We start from the raw sequence: 19,712 nt of genomic DNA, 5'->3' as shown, positions 1-19,712 counted from the left end.
AATTTTCGACTTATAAAATCCAATTGACACAATAACTGAAGACAAATAATCATGTAAAATGCGAAGAATTTGCCCACTGGGTGTTTCTGAAGCAAATAGCACACAACAAGTTCATCAGGAAAATAATGAAGTGAACTTTCTGTGGAATGGTTTTATGAAAAAGCAAAATTGAAGCATTTGGGGCACAAGAAACTCTTGAGTAGTTATACAAAAGGCATTACGTCCACAAGAGTGACTGGGATGTGACATTTGGGCTGGGGGTGTAACTGGTCTGTGCTTCTTCAAAGATGGCATCAGAAGTGGATTAAGATTGGATGGCGAATGATACCACAAAATGTTAAAAAGAGTTTTGTGATCTGAGTTGGAGCATGTGAGTGCTGAAGAGGTTTTGTTTCGACAGGATGACACAAACTGTCACACATTGATTACAACCATCAACTTGCTGTGAGAGAGGCTCCCTGGCTAGATGATTTCCCACAACAGTGATGTGAATTGACCACCCAAATCTTGTGATTTAACACCACCTCTTTCTGCTGTGGTATTTGAAATCTCATGTGTAAACCAACATATCACAATCACTTCCAGAACTCAAGGTTGGGATTCAGAAAGTAATTTCAGAACTAGGAGGTGCAAGTATGTCAAAACATTTATGAAATAATTCGTCTAAAGAACAAGAGTGTGCCTGCAGAATAGTGGAGGGCATCTAAGTAGTATCATACTGCATACATAATCACAGAAAGCAAACACTGCAATGACAAGCACGTCACTCAACTTTGTTAATAAATTTGTATGGTTTTATGTACTCAAAAGTTGCAATGTTTATGTGACACTTTTCATTCTGCAATTTGAAGCTGTGAATTGTTGAAAGCAGAAAATACAGGGTTGTCTCTGAATTTGTCTCTGAATTCCAAAAAAACAAATAACAAAAAATATAAAATGCAACTTTATAAATACAAAACTAGAACACTATACTGCAATGGTAAGACCCAAAATGTTTATATCCAGTTGAATGCTTAACAATGGCCTACTTGACAGAAGAAAGAGAGACTGCAAAGACGGATTCTTGCAAAAGTAACGGCTACCACACAAGCAACAGTGCGTTGGGAAATGAGAAGTAACAAGATGCTCTACCAGAATACACACAAAAATATCAACAGTAATGGCAAAGCAAATTTTAGTCTCTTTTTTTTAACACCTCTACTGTATGAATGAGAACAAGCTAACAAAACAAATATATAAATATTTCTAGAACAATAAATCAACAGAACAGTACTGCAAGCGCGCGCGCATGCCTATACACACACACACACACACACACACACACAGGTGTGTGCGCGCGTGTGTGTGTGTGTGTGTGTGTGTGTGTGTGTCAAAGTTTGATATATCTTTAGAAACAACAGGAAGACTCAAAATGTTATGACAACAACATCCTCGTCAATTTGATATAATCTGTAGTTAAACGGGAACATACATTTTCACTGAAAATAATGTTCAATAAATTTCAGCACAATAGTAATATCTGACATTACTGTTAATCAAAGAAAAGCATACAAGCAGCACTTACTGTAATCTGGGGTCTGCAGCTGACTCCTGCTTCATTTCCATCCACACATGGTGCAATTTTAAGAGTCAAGTACGTGTTGATATTATCATTGATCTACAAGAGAAAGAAAATATAGCATGTCTTGGGAAACATATTTCAAGTGATGAAAAATGTTGATCATCAGAGACTACTTTATTTAAAATGGGGCAGGCACTTACCTCAGTGTGAACATTAATCAGGTTTAAAAGAGTGTGGGCTACATTTAGTTTTTTGTTGATTTCTGAAAGTGCAAATTCTGTCACATGGTTGAGCTGAGGGTTATATACATCTACACCAGAGGCACCAGTTGTGGTTGAATGACCATCTATGGTTCTCGGTTGGAAAGTGTCATCTGAAAGTCCTTCTTCTTTAGGGGAGCATTCAGACCTGACAACCTAGAAAAAAAAAAGTATGGTAATGCATATTAATGACATTTGTACAGAAATTTCATAAGCCTGTTAAGCACTGCTCTTCATCCAAGTAAAACTACAGTACAAAGTCATCAGAATTTTAGCCATTTTTCATCTTTTCAGACGGCCGTTTCAGTGTGCTGAGATGTATTCCTGTTTACTGATGATTAATATGTCATCTCCAGTATAGTGAACTATGGAGCAAATCTACAAAATTGCAACATGTCGTTTCGCTGCTGCCTGCCTCTAAGGTGCCGACCTTCTTCGTAGGGGGTGCAATTTAGATCAATTACAGAAGGAAAATAGCTGCTAGCATGCAAATTGGATGTCATAAGCTGCTTACAAGGGGTTGGATTCAACTTCTGAATGTGGTCTTATCTCTATAAACAGGGAAGGGAATCAATGTAACAAGTTAGTGATGCAAAGAATCTGATTACACAATATGATAAAGTGTGGTGCTCAATATGGATTGATGAAACATTGATAACTCAAGCTGTTTTTCACAAGAGAATGATGATAATTTGACATTAAAGCTTCACACTTGTTATACCTATGGCAAAAACTTAACAAAATACAAATATAAACAGCTCATTATAATGAGGCCAATTCACTACCATAATACATGTTACAGAAAAGAATAAATAATCTTGGGATTCATATTGAACGAGCAAGCAAGAATAGAAAACATTGGACAGAGCAGATATGGTTGGCCCAGCATGTGCTGTGACCACAAGTCAAGGTGGGCTGCAATCACAGCTTGGTGTCGTGACACAAATGGAAAGCAACTGCTAGGCAGAAACTTGCAATTTTGTTTGTTGAGGTAATGGAAATGACTGCACTAATGTGATACTTCAACCTACCTTTACAACACAATTGTTGGGTATACACGTGAACAAGGGCTTAGGATACATTCAAAAATGTCCATTATTGCCATCAGTTGATCTGTTCCATCACTCTGAATGTGTTTGAATTTTTATACCTATGTAGTACACACGTATGTGTCTGTTAACATAATAGTGAGACCTATTCATGTTTAGAGACTAATATCTGAGTTTATCATCATAAAATACTCACAGCACAGAGATAAGTGGGGACATACTGTGTCGTGCACCCGCATTTAATTTCGCGTGATCCCCGCGGATTTGGAATCCCTCTGGCCGCAAGAGCACATGGAGCATTACTGTCGCCAGTCAAGGGTAGGTCGGAGGAGAAGGTAGTTAAGGGCTGCGGTGACCTAGAGAAGAGGAGAGTGTAGCGCAGGTGGCGAAGAGCACAAGTGTGGCAGCATGTTGTTGTACCCAAGCACCTGCAGTGGTCTGTTGGCAAAAATGGTGCTTTCGCTCCCTGCGGGTTTGGCGGGGCCGAGTGTTGGTTGAAGCCGTAAACATTACTCATTTAAAGCTATTTCGGCAGGACGCACAGCATTCGGTGTGTCCTCTGCTATTGAAGTTGCAAGCAGTTCGTGTCCATTGTGGTGCCGGGTTGGAGTCCAGTCTGACCTTTGCAAGTATTGGACGCAGTGGCATCGGCTGGATGATACCCGTGGGTTTCCAACTATGAGTAATCTTCATTACATCCTTCTTTCAGTGCTCTCTAGGCAATCATTTGTCAATGGGCGCTGAATTTTATGAGAAATCATGGTTAGCATCTGATTAGTGTGCACGTCACTCGGTGTCACGTGGTGGCTATTTTGACTTCGTATCCTGGTTGGCCATTGTTTTGCCTGGTACTACTTGAGTTGAGTTGTGTCAGTGTGTGTGGGCTTGTGGTTGCTACTATACCAATCTAAGGGTATAGAATGCAGATGTAATTCTTCTGATTTACGAATTGTACTTTATAGTCAGTATTTCTGAGGCATGTCTACAGTTACCTATCCCGAGTTCAAGCTGTTTACTAAATTGTTTGCCTCCACAAAAAAAAAGAAGAATTTTATGCCTAACGTCCCCCCCATGAAACATGGACCTTGCCGTTAGTGGGGAGGCTTGTGTGCCTCAACGATACAGATAGCCGTACCATACGCAGGGTATCTGTTGAGAGGCCAGACAAACGTGTGGTTCCTGAAGAGGGGCGGCAGCCTTTTCAGTAGTTGCAGGGGCAACAGTCTGGATGATTGACTGATCTGGTCTTGTAACACTAACCAAAACAGCCTTGCTGTGGTGCTACTGCGAACGGTTGAAAGCAAGGGGAAACTACAGCTTTAATTTTTCCCGAGGGCATGCAACTTTACTGTATGGTTAAATGATGATGGCGTCCTCTTGGGTAAAATATTCCGGAGGTAAAATAGTTCATTTGGATCTCCGGGTGGGGACTACTCAAGAGGACGTCGTTATCAGGAGAAAGAAAACTGGCGTTCTATGGATCAGAGCGCGGAATGTCAGATCCCTTAATCAGGCAGGTAGGCTAGAAAATTTAAGAAGAGAAATGGATAGGTTAAAGTTAGATACAGTGGGAATTAGCGAAGTTCGGTGGCAGGAGGAACAAGACTTTTGGTCAGGTGAATACAGGGTTATAAACACAAAATCAAACAGGGGTAATGCAGGAGTAGGTTTAATAATGAATAAGGAAGTTGGAGTGCAGGTAAGCTACTACAAACAGCATAGTGAACGCATTATTGTGGCCAAGATAGACACAAAGCCCACATCTACAACAGTAGTGCAAGTTTGTATGGCAACTAGCTCTGCATATGACAAAGAAATGTATGATGAGATAAAAGAAATTATTCAGGTAGTGAAGGGAGACAAAAATTTAATAGTCATGGGTGACTGGAATTCGATTGTGGGAAAAGGAAGAGAAGGAAAAGTAGTAGGTGAATATGGAATGGGGATAAGGAATGAAAGAGGAAGTCATCTGGTAGAATTTTGCACAGAGCATAACTTAACACTTGGTTCAAGAATCATAAAAGAAGATTGTGTACATGGAAGAAGCCTGGAGACACTAAAAGGTTTCAGATAGATTATATAATGGTAAGACAGAGATTTAGGAACCAGGTTTTAAATTGTAAGACATTTCCAGGGGCAGATGTGGACTCTGACCACAATCTATTGGTTATGAACTGTAGATTAAAACTGAAGAAACTGCAAAAAGGTGGGAATTTAAGGAGATGAGACCTGGATAAACTGAAAGAACCAGAGCTTGTATACAGTTTCAGAGAGAGCATAAGGGAACAATTGACAGGAATGGGGGTAAAGAAATACAGTAGAAGAAGAACGGGTAGCTCTGAGGGATGGGGTAGTGAAGGCAGCAGAGGGTCAAGTAGGTAAAAAGACGAGGGCTAGTAGAAATCCTTGGGTAACAGAAGAAATATTGAATTTAATTGATGAAAGGAGAAATTATAAAAACAACGTAAATGAAGCAGGCAAAAAGAAATACAAATGTCTCAAAAATAAGTTCGACAGGAAGCACAAAATGGCTAAGCAGGGATGGCTAGAGGCTTATCTCACGAGGGGTAAGATAGATACTGCCTACAGGAAAATTAAAGAGACCTTTGGAGTAAAGAGAGCCACTTGTATGAATATCAAGAGCTCAGATGGAAACCCAGTCCTAAGCAAAGAAGGGAAAGCAGAAAGGTGGAAGGAGTATATAGAGGATCTATACAAGGGTGATGTACTTGAGGACATTATTATGGAAATGGACGAGGATGTAGATGAAGATGAAATGGGAGATACGATACTGCGTGAAGAGTTTGACAGAGCACTGAAAGACCCGAGTTGAAACAAGGCCCCGGGAGTAGACAACATTCCATTGGAACTACTAACGGCCCTGGGAGAGCCTGTCCTGACAAAACTCTACCATCTGGTGAGCAAAATGTATGAGACAGGAAAAATACCCTCAGACTTCAAGAAGAATATAATAATTCCAATCCCAAAGACAGCAGGTGTTGACAGATGTGAAAATTACCGAACTATCAGTTTAATAAGTCACAGCTGCAAAATACTAATGCGAATTCTTTACAGACGAATGGAAAAACTGGTAGAAGCCGATCTCGGGGAAGATCAGTTTGGATTCTGTAGAAATGCTGGAACACGTGAGGCAATACTGACGCTACGACTTATCTTAGACAATAGATTAAGAAAAGGCAAACCTACATTTCTAGCATTTGTAGACTTAGAGAAAGCTTTTGACAATGTTGATTAGAATACTCTCTTTCAAATTCTAAAGGTGGCAGGGGTAAAATGTGGTGCTTCAGAAGAATGCTGAAGACTAGATGGGTAGATAACATAACTAATGAGGAGGTATTGAATAGAATTGGGGAGAAGAGGAGTTTGTGACACAACTTGACAAGAAGAAGGGACCGGTTGGTAGGACATGTTTTGAGGCATCAAGGGATCACAAATTTAGCTTTGGAGGGCAGCATGGAGGGTAAAAATCATAGAGGGAGACCAAGAGATGAATACACTAAGCAGATTCAGAAGGATATAGGTTGCAGTAAGTACTGGGAGATGAAGAAGCTTGCACAGGATAGAGTGGCATGGAGAGCTGCATCAAACCAGTCTCAGGACTGTAGACAACAACAGCAACATGCCTACTGTTCGTACTTTCCTGCGTTTGTAGTATGTTTAATTTTTGCTAAATAATTAATGAGTTGTCTCTGTGTTACAGGATAGGTGATTGTATCTCTTGCTAAGTGTGGTCTAGTTAAAGATACCTGTGTACCATGACTGAAATTTTTAATGAAGGTTTCCAGTACTGTGGTAATGGCAAACTGCCGTCCTATGTTAGTAGAGACGGAGGAATTATTGCTACTGGCACTGCCTCTGACACCTCCTATATCATCATAAATTTGTAGCATATTTGTCAGTCATTTTGGCTACTTTGAAGACAATGGCATCTTGATATTTACTGGCAATAGCTGATGGTTGAAATTTTTTACATATTCATTTGATCATATGTTTTGCTGTTTGTAATGCAAATGTATTTTTACTTCATTTAATATTCTTTACTAAAAGGAAGTGATTTTATGCTGTTGCCATTTTGAAGTGTTTGCTACCAGTTGTGTTATTGAAATTTAGTCTTTTCAGTTCTGGAGGCAATTTGTTGTCGTTATTCCTGGATTTTTGCTTTTTAAAAATAAATTCATCAGTGATTTTAGAAACGTTAATAAATTCACTATGGCTCAGTACCTTTCCACACAACACCAGCTCCCTACTGCATTTCATTCTAGCCACTATAACGTATACTACTCGGGAACAACATTGTACTGCAATGTTATCCACCCATTTGAACATAAAATGTATTATAAAAAAATTTTTTTTAAAAAAAACTAGACATTGAATTGGCTATGTAATTGTTACACGACATTACATAGAGCTTACAGACATGAGAGCCAACTGCTTATACAAACATTAACTGTTAGACCCATCTAAAATGCTTATATACTAATTGCTATACTTACATAAAATTCATAATCCAACTAAAATATAAAAGTTTTGCCCAGTGTATAAAGCACACAGTCAGTAACACTAAAGATTCGGCTTATTAAATACTAAAACATGATACTGACACACACATCACAAATTAATAAAAATTGCAGCCATAAAAAAATAAGCCGTGTGAAAGTAGTGCTACTGGTTGTAGTTACCTGTAACTTCAATAAGTACTGCTGCAATACGAAAACTATTTTATCACTATTGAAGACATGTTTATAGGGAAGAGAGCTCTACCTACTACCATGTAATATTAAAATCCTATATTTTCCACAATCTCAACAGCAAATGCACAACTTTTATAGTGATTATTGTGTATGCATGATAAACAACAAATGATTTAGTGTTTAAAGTTTTAGTTTATGGCATGATGTAGTTTACTTTGTTGAAAGTATGCAGAAGACTGGTTGCGTAGACAGCTATATGGATCTGATGATTGCATTTTTTGAACAAAAGTGGCAATATTTATAAAAATAGTGTAAATGAGAGAGGGTAAAATAAACAAAAAATTACAATATTTTATCCCAAATGGTAACTTCAGCAATTAAAAAAAAATCTTATTTAGACAGATTGTTAACACATACCTGAACTCTAAGTGAATTGTCAACAAATGAGCGATGAAGATGTACAGTACAAAGAGAAAGTGGCATAACCAAGTCTTTGAGACAGTCTGCATTTGGTGCCTTATTTTCTTCACACAATGACGTTCCAACAACAAGTTTCAAGTGATACATCACACCATCCATAATCTGTAACAGTTTTTTGAATGAAATGTCTTGTCCTATTATAGGAACATGGCAAGAAGGTGTATGCAAAAGGTCTAACACAAAAAAATTACCTGCTTCTTTGCATCCACTACCTCCACAACAACACGCTTCAGATTGTCCTCATCAATGGCATCGAGTGTTTCAACTGCAGTAGCTGCTAAGTCATTTACCAACTGCTCCTCTCCTGGACCTATATCTTTAAGACCTCCAATGAAACCAGAAACCCCTCGTCTTTTCATACGGGCATTCTGCCCCGTTTGGTAGTACTCTTCTGAGTCTGAAAGATAGCCTCCCATATCCCACCCAAGGAAGGGAATATCCTCCATGTAGTCAGCTGAGTAGCCACGAGCATAGTTATAAGGAGTATCATCTGCAGCCACTGTTGCCAAATCATCAAAAGAACCAAACTGGGGCCTATCATCATCCTTGTAATGAGTCAGCACTTTTTCATTTTTGGAAATACTGACTGAAAGAGGGTTTGCAACAATGTCATTAGATGGATAATTGTCATCTATTCCGGTGCAGTTATTAAATGTAATCTCCCTCTGCTTCTGAAGTCCTGGTTTCTCAAATATTTCAATGTAGCAAGTGTTGGGATCACTTTTATAATTGATTGCACACAAGTTCCTGTCCATGTTAGTTTCCTTCAAACATTCTGTCTCACCAACATCAAGGAGCAACATGTACATAATTCCATTCACAACCTGCAATTAGAACAAAAAACAGAATCAAATGACCTGAAAATGTGTCATTTTTCACAGTAACAGCACTTCTCAAAGAACGTGTAAAATGAACTAAGAATTAATAATATTATGAGATGGAAAGTTGCTTCCACCATATAGCGGAGATGCTACGTTGCAGATAGGCACACAAAAATATTTTCACAGTTAAAGCTTTCGGCATGATGAGAAAGCGAAGAATTTTTCAACATTGCAACATTATAATATTACCGATGAATTTAAGTTTTTTGGTAACAAATATGGTTCTGTAATTATTAATAAAATTGTAACATACATGTATAGGGTTAGTGTTAGGATTGAAAGACTAAATCTTGACGACAAAGCTAACAAGAAGATATTTGAAAATCAGGGTGCATTGGAGAAAGTGTGTATAGCATGTAGTAATAAAATGGGTGCTTTTGATTTGAATCCGCAGAAGGCATCTGGTGTACCTTGGCGTAAATATACAAGAAGGAATAGGTTTAAGTTTGTAACGTATTCTAAGCCAGAACAAAGTGCAGATATAACGAAAGTCAAGTCGTGAACAGATCTTGAAAAGGAGTGTAAAGTTAAAAATAGGTTGTTTAAAGGTACAAATCCATTTTATATTGGACTACAGATTGCTGGTGATGAACCCAAGAGAAACGATAATGTACAGAGTGAAGTTAAATATGTAACATTTATTGTAAGAAATAGAGTGTATATGACATTTTGTAAGAGGAAAGGTAAAGTAACTTTCTGAATAAAAGTATTTGTTTACAGCTAATGTCTGCGTTGGAGTTTTTTTATGCCAACTGGGAACATATTCGAATTACCCGGATGACATACGCCTCGCCTTGTTCCTAATAGTCAGCAGAGGGTTGATGAACTTGCTATTACATTTTGTGGCAACAAGATTAATTATTCTGCAGCTGTTTTAGTGTTGGAAGAACTATGGTATTATAAGCCTAATTTGGGTGATTTAGTGCGTCAGTTTAGGGACGCTTATAGAGAATATGTATTTATGCCAAACGGTATAAGATGTGCAAACAGGTACTTTGATTTTAGGCAAGGTTGTTATAGGCCATTGTGGTACAATGGCCGAAAATGTGAAAATCTTTTTCTTGTGTCTACCTGCGACTCAGCATCTCTGCTACATGGTGAATAGCAACTTTCCTTCTCATAATATTGTTACATTCCATCCTGGATTTTCCATTGTTTGAACTAAGAATTAAACACTATGTGATTAAGCAGAACAAGGAAACAAAAATACTGTATTCTAATAAATTGCTTACGTTCCAAAGGTGCAATCTATAGTGCTGCTGAAAGAAACATTTAAAGGTAGCAATACTATTCCTAGACTTCAGGTCTTGTAAGTTCCTTCTACAAGGGGGGAACAGGGTTTGGTTGGGGTAGGTTGGTAAGGAGGGGAAGGACTCACGTACCCTACTTTGAAAGGGACCACCTGTTATGAGGTTAATGGGAGACAAAAAGGGAAAAAAAAGGTGTTATAGCATGGGAGGAAAGAGTACATCAGTGAGTACTGTGCCAGCTTCAGTTCATAGTAGATGGAAAGGACACAAAGAGAAGAAATGTGGATTACAGGGGAAGTGAAAGGAAACATTGAATGAATACTGTAATTCAGAATTGAGAGGAAACCAGAAAAAAGAGGGGGGGGGACAAATAAAAAGGAGATGACTGGGAGGAAGACAAACAATAAAGAGAGAGAAGCAGAGGAGGGGAGGCAAATAAGAAAAAGAGAGAGAGAAAGAGAGAGGGAATGAAGAAGAAATGCAAGTGGGAAGGGGGGGGGGGGGGTGGAGAGAGATTGAGAATGGAGATTATAAGGGTTGTGTGATATGGGATATGTTGGTGAGCAAGTTCCCATCTTCAGAATTTGGAGAAAATAAACTGGGTGGGAGCACTCAAATGGCCTTTGCCCTCTAGAAGGCTCTATATTGTCCCTTAGGTCTTAAAAACTCAATTTCTGAATTTGAATTATTTACATTACAAGCATGAACTTCAGATAACCACACACAATTCTAAGGCCTTAAATTAAGAACAAGTGGTATGTAACTGAAATTAGGCACTTTTACTCTTGAGCAGAGCACACAAAGAACTAGAAATGTGTAACAAGTTAAAAATGGTGTACCAGATGAGGTCTCAACCTGGACACTCAACTCTCAGAGACTTATGACTGTCATTTCTACGTAGTTCACAAAACAACTTGAAGCTTCAAAAATGCTAGTCATTCACTTTCTTGTTACACTCACTAAAGGAACAAGGTGGAAAAATTATTTTCAGTACAAGGATCTCTCCTATTTTGTTCTTCTATGTTCTGCAATAAGATAGGCGTCTCCTCTTCATAGATTCCCACCTAAGCTCACAGGCCATTTCTGTAACACACTGCTTCCATGTCTTCAATTAATTTGAGCTAGCAGGGATCCTGAACACTTGAACAGTACTCAAGAAAGAGTAATGTATGTGCTCTGCACTCAGTCTCCTTTACAGGTGAGCTACACTTCCCCAGAATTCTTCCAATGAGCCATAGTCTACCACTGCCTTCCCCACAGCTATCCTTATGTGTTCATTCCATTTTTTAGTGTTCTGCAATGTTACACTAAGATATTCAATCAAAGTGAGTGAATTAAGAAGCATACAATCAATATTGTATTGGAACATAACAAATCCACATTAATTTACATTTATCCACATTTACAGCTATCTACCATTTATTACATCAAATATATTCTATATAATTGAGGGCCTAGTGCTAGAGGATGCTATTTCCATCTGTGGCAAAATATAACAGAAACAAAGATTTTACTAGAGGGTTTTTCGTCCGAAAAATGTTATAGTGTTTCACAACCGCTTTTAGTTCAGTTTGTCCTCCACATATTGTAGATAATTGGAAAATATAACAAACTGAAATGAGTTGTTATTGACTCACAGTTTTCAAAACAAATTTGATTTTTAAGTAAGGGAATCAGTATTACAAACATTGGAAAATCCAGGATGGAATTAACGATATTCTGAGAAGGAAAGTTGCTACTCACCATATAACAGAGGTGCTGAGTTGCAGATAGGCACAACAAAAAGATTTTCACATTTAAAGCTTTTGGCCAATGGCCTTTGTCAACAATAGACACATATAATACGCACACACACACACACACACACACACACACACACACACACACACACACACACACACATGCACCAGTGTGACTTCAGTTGCCTGAGACTGTAGTAGTCTGTGAGAGTTGCATTTGCGTGAGTGTGTGTGTGTGTGTGTGTGTGTGTGTGTGTGTGTGTGCGCGCACGCGTATATGTGTGTATTGTCGACAAAGGCCATAGGCCGAAAGCTTTAAGTGTGAAAATCTTTTTGTTGTGCCTATCTGCGACTCAGTATCTCTGCTATATGGTGAGTAGCAACTTTCCTTCTCATAATATTGAATCAGTATTACAAACGGATAATTTCAAAGTATAGTCATAAAAGCATTTACAAAGTTTTTAAAATAAAGGGTATACTACGAGAAATGGTTGATACTGAGGGGTACGACAGGAATGATCATTCAAAGCAAAGAAGTCTAATTAACATGGGCTGTAAAATACATACCTTCAGAACTACGAGAACTACTACATCTTTGATACTGTGAAACAAATCTCTTCCACTGCCAGCTCTTTGCTTTCCATACTGTGAGAAGTGGTAGTATGGACCAAAATGAGAAAAAATTCCCAGTAAACATGGGCTCTATAGTGCATACCTTAATGGCTATGAGTATTTGTTAATCTTCGCTAGTGTTAAATGCATCTCTTCTACTAAACAAGTGCTCATAGCTTTTAAGGTATGCATTTTAGAACCCATGTTTCCTAGAAAATTCCCAAATTATGGACAGAAAAGAGCTTGCAGTAGAAGAGATTTTTGCCACAGTGCTGAAGATGAAGTGCTTAGAGCCCATGTTTACTACACCTTTTTTGCTTCAAAATAGTTGTTCTTGTTGTGTCACTGAATATTGCACCCCCCCCCCCCCCTCCCCGGGACACCACATAAATAATATCTCCAATGTTAAACGTCCTCAACATGTTCATTTCAATCTGCACTATCTGATGCTGTTAGAAACCCATAAAATGAATGGTAAACTGGTGGGACGACAGATCTCATGTACTGCAGAAACGTCTCCCCCCTTCCGTAAACAACAATGGATGGTCAGCATCATCATTACATTCACCCTTTACTATTTTTCGAGTGTATGGTCTAATAGTTCTTGAAGTTTGAGGAAAGACCTATTTATGAACCTCCAAGAGCTACAGAGGAAATAAACATTTATTCAATACCAGTTTCGAACAATCATCATTAAGCACTGTGGTATCATTCTTACTATAGTGACAATCAAAATAAAATGAAGAACACCCATCACGTATAACTGTAATCAAGAATAAAGTGTGAGTCACATAATCTTTGTCCTTCCATGCTGCTAAGCGGAGTACATTTGCACACTTTTATTTTATTTTATTTTATTTTTTATTTTATTGACACCCCAGTAAGAATTACACCACATAGGCTGATATCAATAACTTCATGTTTCTGATGTTGATAGTTTTGATCAATATCAGTACTGTAGGAAGTGTGTATTTCATCAGCAGCGCTTGATGATTTTTGCAAGGAAGAGAGATCACAGTTTAACATGTTGATGGGGGCATCATCAGAGGAGAGAAAGAATATCTGCTGTGTCCTTCTCAATCAGACTTTCCATATTTGCCTTAATCAATTTAGGGAAACCACTGGACTTTTGGGCAGGGTAACATATTACCTAAGAACAGCTCCCAAAACACATTCTTGAAAAATATTCTCTAGCACTCTTGGAACTTTCATTGTGAAGGAATACAGTGAAGACTTCAACTCAGACTACACAAAGGATAATGATCATTTTTATTTCCCATCTCTTTCAGTTTTCATTTTCCATTCACCTGTATTTACTGAAGTCACATTTATGTGCTATCAGTTTCAAAACCAAACGGCTCCACGTTCGGGCACCTTACAAGGATGTGGAAATTGATCTATGTCTGCTACCTACATCTCTCCATCACGTGACACATACTATTGACTGGGATCACCCCTGCAGCTGCATTTCACCAACAGCATACCAGAGCATTATTATATAAGAGAATGAATTTGTCTCAGGAGTCGAGCAGTTCATCATGTGGAGAGTAGACACCAAGTGGCCAGCTCCTCATGTTAGGCCGACAGTGACTATTTTCTTCTCAAAAATTGAGAAAATTTCATATGAGAATGAAGTATTGTAGCACATAGTTGCAACCTCCGTCCCCCTCCCCCCCACCCCCATCCCTACTGGGCTAAAAATTTCTTTGAAGGGAGGTGGAAATGCATCAAAAATGGGCACATTAAACTCTCAGAGCCACTTGAGATCAAACAGGGCAACACAAAAAAAACAAGAGATATTTCTCATGCAGATATCCTGATTGAGAGTGTTAGGAAAGAACATGCAAATATTGAGTAAGGAAACAGACTTCACAATAACACTGCAAAGTACAGTTTGACTAAAAAAGATGTCCCAGACTGTTAGTTTGTACTGTATGAACCTCTGCAGCAATTCCAACAACAAATAGCTGTTTACAATAGAGCTTATAGTGTCACTATAGTGTCTAATAAAAAAAAAAAAATTTTAAGGGTACTGAAAGCAATGCAGCCCCAGATTCAAGCACCAAGTTTTATTCCTAAAAGAAAGAACATTTTACACAAGAAATAGCTCAGATCACATAATATAGCATTTTCATTAAAACTGTTCTCTCTCTCTCATTCTGGAGAAAATATGATTGCTTACCTGCCTCTGAGCCTTACGCACACTTACTAATCCATATTTGTATGCATTTGTTGTGCTTTTGTCAATGGAGTTAAGTGCCAGATCAACAAATTGGGACAAATCTGGATTATTTACGTTTAAGTCAACAGGACACCCCAGACAAAATGCTTTTCTGGCAATCATAGGTTCTTCTACAGCAGGTACTGGATCCTCAATGTCTAATGCCGCTGTTGCGCCTATCTTTTCTTCAGGTTTTGAGTCTGATATTTTTCCTGCTGACATTTCTGGTTCAGGCACACCAACTTCAATTATTGATTCTAGGTATTTTTCAATCTCTGAGTCATCTATCGCTTTTCGATCATGTGAACGTGAGCCAACCTGTAAAACAAATTTCACAATCTTTATATTTATCATACAAGAGCATCTACTAGCGTTAATATCATCAGATTTTCATTATAAAAGGAAAAGTGGTGCAAGCTTTTATATACTACTAGCTGAGAATTTCCAATAAATAATATACAGCTTGCGGCTTCTGAACTGATGAAGTATGAAACTGTATTAAGTAACACCTGTGCTTAACACTTTCTGTACCTGTTCTTGTCTATAATCACATATCACTTCTTGGACAGTGAAACAAATCTTCAAGATTTTTCTTTGCGATTTTGTGTAACAGAGATGCTTTTTATATCTAAAAACAAAGATGATGAGACTTACCAAATAAAAGCGCTAGCAGGTCGATAGACACACAAACAAACACAAACATACACACAAAATTCAAGCTTTCGCAACAAACGGTTGCTTCATCAGGATAGAGGGAAGGAGAGGGAAAGACGAAAGGATGTGGGTTTTAAGGGAGAGGGTAAGGAGTCATTCCAATTCCGGGAGTGGAAAGACTTACCTTAGGGGGAAAAAAAGGACAGGTACACACACACACACACACACACACACACACACACACACACACACACACACACACATCCATCCGCACATACACAGACACAAGCAGACATTTGTAAAGGCAAAGAGTTTGGGCAGAGATGTCAGTCGAGGCGGAAGTAAAGAGGCAAAGATGTTGAAAGACAGGTGAGGTATGAGCGGCGGCAACTTGAAATTAGCGGAGGTTGAGGCCTGGCGGATAACGAGAAGAGAGGATATACTGCCAAGATGTGCTGGCCGTGGCACAGTGTTACACCGTCCGGGTTATCTGGATACTTCTCACTAACACCAACCTGTCAGAACTCCAGATATGGGAACTTGACCTTCAGTACATCCTCTCTTCCCGTTATTCACCAGGCCTCAACCTCCGCTAATTTCAAGTTGCCGCCTTTCATACCTCACCTGCCTTTCAACAACATCGTTGCCTCTTTCCTTCCGCCTCGACTGACATCTCTGCCCAAACTCTTTGCCTTTACAAATGTCTGCTTGTGTCTGTGTATGTGCGGATGGGTGTGTGTGTGTGTGTGTGTATGTGTGTGCGCGCGCGCGCGCGCGCGCGCGCGCGCGCTAGTGTATACCCATCCTTTTTTCCCCCCTAAGGTAAGTCTTTCCGCTCCCGGGATTGGAAGGACTCCTTACCCTCTCCCTTAAAACCCTTATCCTTTCGTCTTTCCCTCTTCTTCCCTCTTTCCTGATGAAGCAACCGTTTGTTGCGAGAGCTTGAATTTTGTGTGTATGTTTGTGTTTGTTTGTATGTCTATCGACCTGCCAGCGCTTTTGATTGATAAGTCTCATCATCTTTGTTTTTAGATATATTTTTCCCACGTGGAATGTTTCCCTCTATTATATTCAAAAGATGCTTTTTATATACAGAACTGCCAAACACAATGGAAAATGCTTCAAAAATGTACAAAACGTTAAATCAAGTTTTGGAGGCATTGTTTTAGGCCAGACACAAAACTAATGACAGGAATAAGAATTTCAGAAATAACTGAATGTAAACTAAGTACTAAAAGATAGATTGCCACTTACCGTAAAAAAAAAACACTACGTAGCAATCTATCTTTTCATATATTGTTGATATTTGTACCTGGACTTTCCATTGTTTGAATGTAAACTGATGATTACAATCATTCAGAGTGGATAACAACTGGCACCATAGTAGCAGAAGTAAGAATTTTGATTTTGTAATAATTTAGCAAGATCGTCGAAGAAAACTGCAACACCTTGAAACTACATTCAGCCAGAAAATGTCTGATGAGCAAAGAAGGTAATTAAAGTCGATGTTGATTAGCTTCATCAGTACCAGCTCAATTCTTCAGAGCAAGCAGAATGGTGTTCCATTGAAATGTTCCAAGGTGTCAGAATGAGAAAATTAGAAGGAAATGATCACAAGAATGGCTTGGGTGCAGCTGCCCCTCTCTCTCACCACCACCACCACCACCACCACCACCACCACCACCACCATCACACCTTACTACTGCATACAACCACAGAAAACTGAATTCTCCACTATGCAATGTGCCCCTAAGGTATACACTTTAGTCGCAGCTGTTCTTCATCAGACTTTACTCTCTGTTTCTTCCTTCTTTTCCCATGTACATATGAGGGGCACTCAATAAGTAATGCAACACTTTTTTTTTCTTCGCTAGTTACAGTTGAAAAATGTGGAATTTGTTGTGGGACAACGTGAAGTATTCTCACTTCAGCTCCTATAGTTTCAACGTGTGGACGCCCTCATTCAAGGTGCTCAATGGATCACAAACAAACGCCTCACTGCTCAAGTGAACATCAGAGTTCAATTTCCTTCTTCATGGTGAAGCAATCAACTCTGAAGTGTACTATGCTACGCTCAGAAATGTGAAGAAATGACTTCAGCGTGTTTGTTGCCAAAAAATTCTAATTAACTTCTCCTTCTCCAAGACAATGCAAGGCCTTGCACAAGACTACACACTCGAGAGAAGCTCGCAAAACTTCAATGGACTGTTCTTCCTCATCCACCTTACATTCCAGATCTCGCACCTTCAGGCTACTTTGTTTGGCACAATGTAGGATGCACCCCATTGGAAGCAGTACTTGGATGATGGGGAGGTTATTGATGCAGCAAGATGTTAGCTTCAACTTCCAACAGTAGATTGGTACCATATGGGTACACAGGCCCTTTCAGTAAGGTGGTGTAAGGCCGTCGCATTGAACAGGGATTGTGTCAAAAACCATGATTCTGTTGCCAAGAGTGGGGAATAGAATGGTGTATTGGAATCCTGAATAAAACCAACCTGCTCCCAGAAAAAAATTGTGTTGCATTACTTACTGAATGCCCTTAGTAATTCAGAGTCTGTGGACTACTCGACACTTGAACTATAAAATCAAGTGGTTGACTTTATGCCTTCGGCTACTTGTAATTACTCAGGACTTTCCAGAATTAATTGATATTAATATGACAAGTTAAGCTGATTCCATCAAGTTATAATGAGGAACTGGGTGACCCAATGACTGTTAATAAGTGCCAGAACATAAAATTATAGTGTTGGGTGTTTGATCCCCAATCAAACATCTTTTTATGATACTTTCACCTCTTGCAGTGTATTTCTATGTATAAAATGACTAGTTCACCATAGTTATGTGGCAATGTTACACTAAAATCCCCACTCTCCTTCTCCCCTCTCCCACCCTTACAACTGGCCGAGAGAACAGCTGATAAGTCCACAGGCAACAACCCAAGGGTGTACCATTCCAATAGGACCATGTATAATGAGGCACTCAAGTGATGAAATGACTCTTTTGGTAAACAATTCCTTTACTTAATGACTAGTTATGTAAGAACAGCTCCCCACCACCCAATTCTGTTGTTACCCAGAACTGATACTGCCAGTACAAATCACAAACTGTGAACCACTATACTCAAAATACAAAATATGTTGGCTCACAATGAAAAATATAAAACATTTTGATCAAAGTGGATGAAACATGTAAAGATGTTAAGAAAGGTATGACTGGGAGGGGGGGGGGGGTTGACATAACATACAGGAAAATTAAATGTGTAGGTGTTAGTCAATAAGGAGCAGATGTCTTTGTGACATGCATAAGAGAACATCAAGAGATGCAGGAGAACCTCAAAGATCTTAATGATGTACAGAAGCTGTCCTGAAGAGGTTCACGTGGATATCCAGTAATGTTGTTACTCTGACAGAACACTAAATGATGATATAATGTTGCAGTTGTTGAATTCTGTAGGAGGTGAAGGTACTACAAGGCTATTTTGGTTGATGTCAAAAATCTAGGAAAGAAGCAACTTAACCAAGATTTCAAAAAACGCATTATCCATCACACTACTAAAGAAGGTAAATGGTTATAAATGTAAAAACTATCGGATGATTCTACTGACAAGTTACACTTTTAAACTGTTGAGCACAATGTCATACTACAAGAATAGAAAGAAAACTTGAGAAATAACTAAACAAAGATCAGTTTAGTTTCAGAAAGGGAAAATGCACCGGCAATTCTGACACTGTGTTTGCTATTAGAAAGAATACAGCAGAAGAAGCAAAACATCTTCTTAGCATCTGCAGACAAAAACAAAGCCTTCGACAATGGAAGGTGAAGTAAAATGTTCACAATAATTGGAAGACTGGGTCTAAGGTACAGAGCAAGAGGACTAATTTACACAATCCAATGGGAATACCAGAAGAAGAGGTCCCAAAAAGACAATTTTGTGTTAACAAGAGTGTAAGGCAAGGTTGAAACTTACCATCACTGTTGCTCAACTTTTAGACTGAAAAAGCAATGAAGTGAAATAAAACTTCAAAAGAGGAATAACTGTGCAATGGTATGTAAGTAAGACATAGAAGACCTGTTGAATGGGAGAGACAGCATATTTAGCATAGAATATGGCTTAAGGGTAAACAAAGCAGAGATGTAAGTGATGAAGAGTAATAGAAAGGGGAATAACATATTAATATCAAACTTGTAATGACAACACAGCAGCAGCAGCAGCAGCAGCAGCAGCAATAGTAGTCTTAGTCATAGTAGCAGTAGCAGTAGCAGTAGTAGTAGTAGAGACAAATTTGTGCT

At 38.8% G+C, this 19,712-nt stretch overlaps 1 protein-coding gene across 2 annotated transcripts in view; it reads right to left on the bottom strand.

Annotated features, from left to right (window-relative positions):
- The window catches only part of LOC124794718, a 229,240-nt gene that overhangs the window by 188,840 nt on the left and 20,688 nt on the right, over positions 1-19,712 (bottom strand). For both annotated transcript variants that reach the window (XM_047258303.1, XM_047258302.1), the window contains exons 5-9: positions 14,727-15,083; positions 8,254-8,886; positions 8,000-8,164; positions 1,762-1,977; positions 1,565-1,657 (exon numbers count right to left, since the gene is read on the bottom strand). In XM_047258303.1, the coding sequence (XP_047114259.1) occupies positions 1,565-1,657; positions 1,762-1,977; positions 8,000-8,164; positions 8,254-8,886; positions 14,727-15,083 (1,464 nt within the window). The remainder of the gene's footprint in view (positions 1-1,564; positions 1,658-1,761; positions 1,978-7,999; positions 8,165-8,253; positions 8,887-14,726; positions 15,084-19,712) is intronic.

The sequence above is a fragment of the Schistocerca piceifrons genome, chromosome 4 (assembly GCF_021461385.2).
Source record: "Schistocerca piceifrons isolate TAMUIC-IGC-003096 chromosome 4, iqSchPice1.1, whole genome shotgun sequence".
Taxonomy (NCBI): Eukaryota; Metazoa; Arthropoda; class Insecta; order Orthoptera; family Acrididae; genus Schistocerca; species Schistocerca piceifrons.
This window is presented reverse-complemented; position numbering and strand designations above follow the sequence as displayed.